The 10,370-nt window shown below is 34.5% G+C and overlaps 2 protein-coding genes across 2 annotated transcripts; both read right to left on the reverse strand.

Annotated features, from left to right (window-relative positions):
• Positions 1-901: 901 nt before the first annotated feature.
• Positions 902-3,039, reverse strand: LOC107409004 (berberine bridge enzyme-like 14). Its single transcript, XM_016016440.4, has one exon. The coding sequence runs from the start codon at positions 2,852-2,854 to the stop codon at positions 1,193-1,195; it is 1,662 nt and encodes a 553-aa protein (XP_015871926.2). The 5' UTR covers positions 2,855-3,039; the 3' UTR covers positions 902-1,192.
• A 2,008-nt stretch (positions 3,040-5,047) lies between these two features.
• LOC125420661 (berberine bridge enzyme-like 9) lies at positions 5,048-6,649 on the reverse strand. Its single transcript, XM_048467374.2, has one exon. The coding sequence runs from the start codon at positions 6,644-6,646 to the stop codon at positions 5,048-5,050; it is 1,599 nt and encodes a 532-aa protein (XP_048323331.2). The 5' UTR covers positions 6,647-6,649.
• Between the last annotated feature and the right edge of the window lie 3,721 nt (positions 6,650-10,370).

Here is a 10,370-nt window from a genome sequence, read left to right on the forward strand (position 1 = left end):
GATTTTTTTACCGTTTCTCCTGAATGATATTTTCAAAGAGTAAAAGGTTAGAATGTCTAAAAGGATTTTAAAACTTTAATTAGCTAAACGGCACCGTTACAATCTTATAACAGCTTTTGATGAAGTGCTTCGTTTTGTGGTTTATGTGGCAAGTTTTCATGAATTTGTTCCTCACGCATAGTGCAGGAGTTTACTCTATTTATGGAATTCGCTGAGGACTTAGGTTTGATTTATCTAATTGGATAGCCAATTAAAATTAATTAAGTTGAAAAAGTAGATAACAAATTTAGCTATTCTGTTATCAAGCAAGTTATTCCCAGCTCATTTTTCATTCTCTATTTCCTGTTTCTCTATTTTTACTTCTTACCAAAACAAACAAGGAAAATTTTATCCTTCCCCTTTTTTCTCCCTTTTCATTTTATCTTTTACTCTTCCTTTTCATTCTATCTTTTACTCTTCTTTTAGGACCAATCTAAAGTGAACAATTTTTTTTATCAAAATTTTGCTCCTTCCTTTATTCCAAATAAACACTCCAAACCTTATTCTCACCTGAATGAATATGAATGCATAGGAAACAGGAAAATTTAAGATTCAATAACATGTTACAACTTACACTTTCTTTTTTTTACTTTTTTTTTTTTTTTTGGCATGAATATTTAGACATTTACCAATTGGCAGGTCTTGTACATTCTTCATGGAAAAAAAGCAATTGATAAGCATTTTTGGTATTTTAGAATGCAACGAACAATGTCAACGGAGAGCTTTACCCAAAAATACAAAAAAATGTTAATAGAGAGAAAATGAGACTGAACTGCAATCACATGAAACCAGTTTTTCATTCACAAGTTGAACTACCTTTCCAATGAAGCATATAAAGCGATGCTAAAAAACAAATCAAAAATAATTTTAATAAGTAATTTGTGTAGTATTTGCATATATAGACTTTTCTACAATCATATTACACAGATCTTCTGTAGTCACTTTGTTTCTCCCCGCCCCACCCTGATGAAAAAGGTAAAATAAAATACAATAAAATAAAATAAAATAATAGTGAAACACTTTTGAACTGCTTTTTCAAATGGGAACTATAGCATTTTAACAAACCAATATCTTTGTTTTCACAATTAATTACTCATTCTCTGTTTGTATACACTTAACCAGCTAATAACAACTTCAATTGGCATAGCAGCCCCTACTCTGCCATCCTACCTTTCCAATCTGCTGCGGTTGCAAGAGATGGGATGCTTTGTTCATACCTGAAAAAGTTCCCAGGATCTACAACACTCTTAACATGTACCAATTTGTCAAAATTCCCTTTGAAATACTTGGTCCCCCAAACACTAGCTTCTGAATGGCTTGCATTTCCATTTCCATTAGTACCCAAATCAATGTCTCTGTAATTTAGATAAGAGCACCTTGGTGACTTTGACACATATGGTGTCATATAATCATACAGCTTTCTAATCAGACCAAGATATCTATCCGAGGCTTCAATATCTTCCTCTTTCCAATTCACTGAGTACTGGATCTTGTACATGTTCCCTGCTCTGTGAGGAAATGGTGTTTCAAGCTCACATATTTCACCCATTTTTCCACCATAAGGGTTGAATGTCAGTACTGGTTTTCCTAATTCCATTATTTTCCTCCACAATCCTTCAAGTCCTGACTTCTGAATTGGTTCTTGAACATAGTCTGATTTCTTCTTCTCAAATTTCTCTGACTTTGGTTGCCTTTCAAGTAAAACATCCGTGGAAGTTCCATTTGGATAGTTAGACCAAAAGAGGACCGATTGGATCCAACTCATTTCTATGCAGTCATCTTCCTTCAGACCCAATTTGGGAAAACTTTCACCCATCAGAGAATGGAGTTTCTCAGCATTTCCAAGATACAAAGCAACAAATTTTGCTTTCACTGTCCTCTGTGACTTTCTTTTTGATGGCATCAGAACCAACCTAATGAAAAGATCTTCATCTATTTTATCGGCAATTTCTTGCCATTGCTCAACAATCTCTGAGGCACCTTGTTCTAAGGTTCTTTCAACTTTGAAAACCGTGACTTTTTCTGGGACAGGAACCAATTTGATTTTCCAAGAAACTATAACACCGAAACTAGCTCCACCCCCACCTCTAATGGCCCAGAAAAGATCTTCCCCCATGGATTCTCTATCCAATAACCGACCATTAGCATCAACAATTTTGGCATCAATTACATTATCGACAGACAACCCATATTTTCTCATCATGTTTCCATACCCTCCTCCACTGAAATGTCCACCAACACCCACTGTCGGACAAACCCCCGCTGGGAAGCCATGGACCTTGCTCTTCTCTGCTATTCTGTAATAAAGCTCGCCAAGAGTAGCCCCAGACTCAACCCAAGCACTTCCATTTTCTACATCCACGGCAATGTCTCGAAGATTAAACATGTCGACTATGATAAATGGGACATCAGAGACATAAGAAAGCCCATCAAAGTCATGGCCACCGCTTCGGATTCTGAGCTGAAGACCATGAACTTTAGCACAAATGATTGAAGCTTGGATGTGAGAAACATGGGTTGGAGTTACAATAAACAGTGGCTTTGAGGTGGTGTTGGAAATGAATCTTAGGTTTCTGATGTATGACTGCAAGACCGACAAGAATAAAGGATTGCTGGGGAAAAATGTGACGGAAGAGATTGGTGGGGAGGATAGAGAATGGGTGGAGAGGCACCGGAGGAAGCTTTCTTGGGTGGGATCTGAAGCTGCCATTGAAACATGAAGTAGAAAGATGAAGAAAAGAGCTAAATTTGCAGAAATTCGAGTTTTCATTAGAGCTGGGCTAGGTTGGGTTGGATGATTCATGGGCTTAAGCATTTGTTTATGCAATATAATATAAATTGTTGTTTCCTCAGCAATGAAAGTAATTCAAATTCCCCATGTGGGATAGAATACTTTTTTTAAAAGCAATAATGGAGGAGGTGCAGAGGAACCTTGAAAGCTAAGATATGGAAATGGCAGGGAAGTTGCTTCCTTGCAAGTCATTTAGCCGTGTGGGCATTTCGATAATTGATGAGAGAGAGGCAAAGGGCTTTAATTAATGAGAGCAACATTTTCCAAAAGGTACCGTTGGCTATCCCTCACAAGGCTCCCATAGCGCGTTTGGACAATTTTGGGTTTTTGGGCCTGCTACAAATAGGATCTATTTCTTGAACTGGGCTTTTCTAATTATTCGGTCCAATATTTTACCACCCAACTTTCTAGTTAGTCCATACTGACTTCTGAGCTCTCTGTACAATCGTTAATAGTTTTATCAGTTATTGACGCCAAACTAATTACAAATCCTAGAAAAAAAAAAAAAAATCAGGATCATCACCTCATTTAACCTTAACCCAATTTTTAAAAGCTTTTTGAGATCTGTTTTTTCAATTGAAATATAATTGGTTAGTATTATGTCAATCTATCATTAATACATTAGATTAGAATCTAATGCTAGCTTTTTTTCTAATAGAAAGATAACTAATTTTATAAACAATAATAATAATAAATTTTTAAACATTATGAAATTATTATTAAAAAGTGAATAAAATTATTTTTAAGATAATAAAAAATTTAAAAGTATACAACAAAAAGTACCCAAAAAAAAAAATTTTGGAGAAGAACACGATTTCCAAGACCCAAAAAAAAAAAACAAAAAAGCACATCAAGAAAAACATATGGAACTTTTATCACTCTTCTTTGAAGTTTCGACCATAAAAAAAGTCATTAGTATTTCGTTCTAAGGAAAAAAAAAAAGAAAAAGAAAAAAAGAAGTCACTTTTGCAAGCATCTAAGAACGTTTAAAAGAAAAAAAAAAAAAAAAAAGGAAAAGAAAAAAATGCTAGAGTAGGGTCTTTTTTTTTTTTTTACTGATAAAAATGGTAGAGTACTTTTCTTTTGCTGAGAAAAAAGTACGGCTTTTGTGCAATGCTTTTAAAGTCTTTTTAATATTTTTTTGAAAATAAATTTTTATGAACTTTTTAGTATTTCACATATTATTAACCTATATATACATTTTTTTTCATTTTAATATAATTTTTCTAAGATTGTTTAATAATAATATAGATTTTTAAAATATTTTATGTTTTTCAATTTTTAATGGTTTTTATTGATTTTCAAAAAAAAAAAAAAAACTATATTAGTAGTTGTACAAAATTTTAAGCTATTAATTTTTTTTGGTAATTTAATTAAAAATTATATATATATATATATGTGTGTGTGTGTGTGTGTGTGTGTGTGTGTGTGTGTGTGTACATATATTTTGCCATTAAAACTTTATCTCCTTTCTTCGAAACAGACAGCTCTGCTCCGGTAGTCTACCCACGAAGTGACATGTTTTCCAATTGTCATCATCGCTCATGAATCTTAGACCAACTAATGCCGTTTAGTCTTCAATCGAAAAAAAAAAAAAAAAGAATCATGACATTGATTTGCTTTAGAGTACAAATTTAAAATTTGATAAATTTAAAAAAAATTATAAATTTTAAAAGAAATTATTGACTGTTATAATGATTTTTATGCAGGTTTTGGAGAAATCATCAATAAATCCAATGAAATCCTTAGTATAAATAAATCCAAAGAAATCCTTAGTATGGAGGTTGGATTTGTACATCATTTTTTTATTTCTAGTTTTCCTTTTAGAATTTTCCAAATCCATTAGTTTTTAAAATCCTTAATAAGTTTTTGAAGATTCGTAAATTTTTAGGATAATCATGGATTTTCATGGGCTTATAAAAAATATATTAAAATTTTAATTAAATATTTATGGATTTATATGGATCTTATTAAAATTCTAATTAAATATTTTCAAATTTTAAAATTTTTTTAAAATTTATTATATTCTAAATTGAATATATCTTATTTAAATTAGGAAAGAATTCATATGCTAAAAAGGTGTGTATAACTTGCATGTCCCTGTTATTTTCATACATAATTTGAGTTGAACCACTCTAATTTTGGAGCAAAAATAAAAAGCCATTGATTCTTCTTCTTTATTCATTTACTTTTCAATAGAGAACGAAAACTTATTAGTTAAGGATGAGTAGGGATACTCTGTTCATTTCTAAAGAAATTATCAGGATCAGCCACTGTCTTTACTTTCACAAGTCGATCAAAATTGCCTTTGAAATACTTCATCCCATAAACTCGTCCTTCATCATATTTACCTACCGAACTGGTTCCAATATCGAAGTCCCGGTAATTGAGAAAAGCTTCCCTTGGATTCTTGGACACATAAGGAGTCATGGCTTCGTGAAGTTCTCTCGAAAAATTCAGGTGGTGATTGGTGGCCTCAATACCATCTTCCATCCAATTCAGAAGGTATTGGATCTTAAATATGTTACCTTTCCGATGTGGGAATGGAGTTTCCGTCTCGGAAATCTCACTCATTTTCCCACCATAAGGATTCCATTGCATTACCACTTCTCCACCTTCAATCACCGCCTTCCATATTGCTTCCAAACCATCTCTCGGAATAATTTCTTTCACGTAGTCAGATTTATATTTAAAGAATATTTTTCTATTTGGATTCCTGTCGAGCAAAGCTTCTGGGGCAGTTCCATTTGGGAACTCTGCCCAGAAAAGTAGTGATTCGACCCAACTTATTTCGATGCAATCTTTTGGCTCTAAACCCAGTTTAGGAAAGTTTTGCTTGGTCAAGTTTAGAAGCAATCCCGATTGTCCAAGAAACATACCAACAAAACTTGCTTCAATAGTCTTGTCATCACCACCCGCTTCGCTTCCATTCACAGGTTTAACAACCAATCTAACGAAGAGATCTTCATGAAGCTTATCAGCAACTTGTTGCCATTGGAGAACAATGTCAGTAGCGCCTTGTTCCAAAGTCCTCTTGACTTTGAAAACAGTCACAATATCAGGAATCTTAACCAGGTTAATCTTCCATGAAAGAATGACTCCGAAACTCGATGCACCTCCTCCTCTAATAGCCCAGAAAAGATCTTCTCCCATGGATTCCCTATCAAGAATTCTTCCCTTTGCATCAACTATCTTAGCGTCAACGATGTTGTCAACCGAAAGACCAAATTTTCTCATCAAATTCCCATATCCGCCACCAGTAAAATGTCCACCAGCACCAAGTGTAGGACAAACCCCAGCGGGGAAAGCATGGTATTTACTTTTGTTTGCAATTCCATAATATATTTCACCAAGAGTCGCTCCAGATTGAACCCATGCGGTCTCATTTGCTATATCTATGTCTATGGATCGAAGATTGAACATGTCGAGGACGATGAATGGCTTATGTGATACATAGGAAACTCCTTCATAATCATGTCCTCCACTACGGATTCTGATCTCTAGGCCAACACTTTTGGCACATAGAACTGTGCGTTGGACGTGGGATTCGTCCTTAGCGGCTACGATTACGAGCGGTTTTGGTGTTAAAGATGTCATATATCTAAGGTTTCGTACGTAGGATTGAAGAACAGATCGAAAAGAGGTATTGTTTGCAAGGTATATTGCTTCGGAGATTGGATGAGAAGGCTTAGAATGGTTGTACAGGCATTGGACAAAATTATCCTCAACCGAAAGTGAAGATGCTTTCGATGAGAACGATATCAAAAGCATGGAACAAAGTAATAGAATTGTCATTGGTCTTGATGATGTCTTCATGTTTTGGTTGGTTATTTTTGATCTTTCATGGTATGTCAATGTTGTAATGTCTAGTTTATATACAGCCAAAATATGGTGCATTGAATGGAGATGAATGACCGTAAATGGTAATTAAATTTTTTTGTAATGTTTCTGATAAAATCAGGCAAATCACACAACTAACGTAAGGAAATTAAATTATATTTGATAGTATTTTATTTTTGGTTTTCAGGATCAATGAGCCATTTGATCAATCAATGAGCAATTCCACCATTCCCTCAATGACAATATCTCACAGAAAACTAGCTCTGCCCCACCTCTAATGGGCCAAAAAATTATCTTCTCTCCCATGGATTCTCTATCAAATAACTTACCATTAACATCAATATCCAATAACTTACCATTAACATCAACAATTTTCACATCGATTACATTATCCACAGACTGAATTATTTCCACAGCAAGAATGGATGAAACTTAAAAGCTTAGATATGAAAATGAGAAAGAAGTTGTTGTTGTTGTTGTTGTTATTATTATTGTTATTATTATTATTTATTTTATTTAAAACAAAAATATTTTTTTTTGGTCATCAAAATGATATGCTAACACGATCATTTCTCTTTGGTCAACTATTGAATTAATTGTCCTAGAAAGGGCAGCTCAAAGAAAAGTTTTATCTAGAGTTTCCCCATCTTAAAATAAAATTTTCTTTAAAAAGTAATTGAACTCTACAATAAATGTCTAAAATAAAGATTGTTATTACGATTAAAAAAAAAAAAAAAAACGTTGTTCTGATATGATTGTTTAGAATTACAAATTTACCCATTTTTAAAATCTTAAAATTATTTAAAATAACATTACAAATGCCCAAAAAAAAAATTTGTGATGATATTTTCATTATTTTTCTTCCCACACAACTTTTTTGAAAAATTAAAAACTTCTTAGTTTTATTTGAAATGCCATATTATTTACATTTTTTTTCCCAATATTGTTATTTTTGCAAAATTTTACAAATTCCTTTTTAAGAGCTCCGTCGGCAGTTGGGTAGGTTCATTGCCCAATTATTTTTGACATTGACACAGTTCATGTCAAGAGAAGATTTTTTTAAGGCTTTATTCTAGAAATGTCAGAATTTTAAAGAAAATTATATTTTCCAAAAATTAGTTTCCTATAATCAGTTTATTGAAAATTTATTTTTTTAGTGTTTGTTTAGCAATGAAAAATTTAGGATTTATAAGTAATATATTTAAATTACTGCTCGGGTTGCCATGTTAAAGTCCCGCTTTATGGACGTAATCTCCAAGTCGCAACCAACTTGGTCTTCTTGATCATCGCACCAAAGATTTGAAGAAACAACAGCAGCCAATATTCAAGAACCCAAGTTTGGAGAGACCGAGCTTCAGTAGTAAAGATTTAAGAAACAACAACAGCCAGTGATCAAGCTGGTTCCAACTGTCAAGAGGCCGATCAAGGAGTGCAAAGCCAAATCGCCTACCGTTAATAAAGAACAAGATTCGAAGAAAAAGTTGATGGCGATCAAGGTCGATTGAGCTGGTTTCAAGAAGCCGAGGCAGTGCAAAAGCAAATTAGCTACCATTAAAGCTAGCTTCAATTGGAGCAGATGTTGCATGTTGCATTGAAAATTCATTAGAGGATCTATGTTTTCTTTACTTACTTGTCAATCAAGAAACAAAAACATGTGTTGCACTGTACTCTTCTTATATTGATTAGTTGTAGTGAAAACATCTAGCTTTCACGTTGGGAGTGAACCACTATAAATCTTGTACTCTTGTTTTGTTTTCCTGCTTTATTATTATTTATCTGGTAATTCAAAATTTATAAGCAATAAAAAAGGGAGTTATAATAGAATAAAAGCAATCAACGCGAATGACCTTATTCAAGGCAAACGTCATTATTATATCCGAAGAAAGCAAAACGTTGTTTTTAATGGAAAGGAAAACATCTTTTAAGTATATTTTGTATACATACATTTATTAATAACCTTTTTTTGGTAAATACATACATGAATTAACTTGTATTAGAAATAGTATTAAATTTAATGAGTTCTATTTTATGGCCACAAGTAAAAGTGGCATGGAGGCTGTGTACTTTTTTTTTTTTTTTTTTTTAAAGGTTATGGATAGGCCTAATTAAATTGCCGTTTGAATTCAACTCAAATCAGCCTGAGCACTCTCAAGAAATTTCTGAAACCAAAACAAAACCAGCAACCGGAATAAATTCTGTCTCCATTTGCTTCATAACAATTTGTAAGTTATTTTTTCTTTTTCGTGTTTTCTGCAAATTATATATATTCTAATGAATTAATTGTACTTTAATATTTTTGATTCATAAGGTTTTAGAATTTAAATTCTCAATTTTTAAAAATAATTTAGGCTTTCAACTTTTAAATTTGTTATAGATTGGTACAATGTAACACCCTGTTCCAATCTACATCGGAATTCTTGCACGTTAACCGAGGTTGACCGTTGACTGAGTGGGTCAAAAATTGGTACCGTAGCGAAGTACATGATGCCCCGAGTTCGTATACTAGTAGCACATCAAAAACAGAGTTACGGTTTGAAAGTTGTGAGCAAAGCAAGTCAAGGTTCAAACTGTCCAAAAGGTGCTGGGAGTTGACTTTTTATGGTTGTAGAATTTTTTTTTGACTTTTGTATGGTTGTAAAATACTCGTTGATACGAGTTCATAGACTAGCGGCACGCTTAAATTGGACATCTGGTTAAAAAATTATGAACATGTGAAGTTTTCCAAATACCGTAATATTTTAATATATTTGACTTAAGTGAACAGTGTGTGCCATGTGTCGCAATTTCAGCCAATCCTGTGAGTGAACAGTGTCACCCACAGGTGGCTTTTATTCCGGCAAAAACGTACGGGTCGGCGGAAGGAGAGAGAAAGAGGGGAGGAGAGAGAGAGAGAGAGAGAGAGAGCGCTAGAGAGAGAATCGACCGGCCACCGCCACTTAGCCATTTTTCGGCCACCCTTTCCTCATACGCGCCACCCCACCTTGAAGACCACCTGAAAACCGGCCGACCAGCCAAAAACCACGGCCAACCGACCACCGACGCGCTCGGATCAAGGCTTTTTCCGGCGGTAGCGCCGATTCCTTCAAACCCCGATTTCTCCCTATTTCGGCCACCGTTTACCTCACCGCCAGTCCCATTGAGTTACTCATCACCACATCTACCTTCCCACCAAAAATCACAGCCAATGGCCACCGGACGGGCCGCCGGCAATGACGGCTTCCGGTGACCACGGCTGGTCGCCAGAAAAATTGACTTTCCGACGAGTTTCTGACTACATCGCCCCTCTTTTCCCACTAATTCCGACCCTCTGAACCCAAATCAGGTGTCCCCTTTCCTCAAATCTCAACGGATTGAGAGAATCGAGGAGTTGAATCCCGAAAGCTTTTCGGCGAGATTCCGGCCATCTCGGATCCGATCTCCGGGAAGTAAGACCGGATTTGTAATCTTCGTCACTCAAGCTTCGATTCGGTATATTACTCGTCAATTTTGGTTGTCGTTTGTGTTCGCTCCCTGGGTACCCAATTGGGAGTTACCCGATTAAAATATTAAAATAATTAGTTTTGTGTATTGTGGATATTTTAGGTGCACGTGTGGGTAGTGGAGTTGATCCTGTGGAGGATCTTGATTGATAAACGTGCTTAAGGTGAGTGACCCACCTTTAAAACTATTTTTGGATGATAAATTATATTTATTTTGTGTT

This window comes from Ziziphus jujuba, chromosome 1, assembly GCF_031755915.1.
Source record: "Ziziphus jujuba cultivar Dongzao chromosome 1, ASM3175591v1".
In the NCBI taxonomy this organism is placed as follows: Eukaryota; Viridiplantae; Streptophyta; class Magnoliopsida; order Rosales; family Rhamnaceae; genus Ziziphus; species Ziziphus jujuba.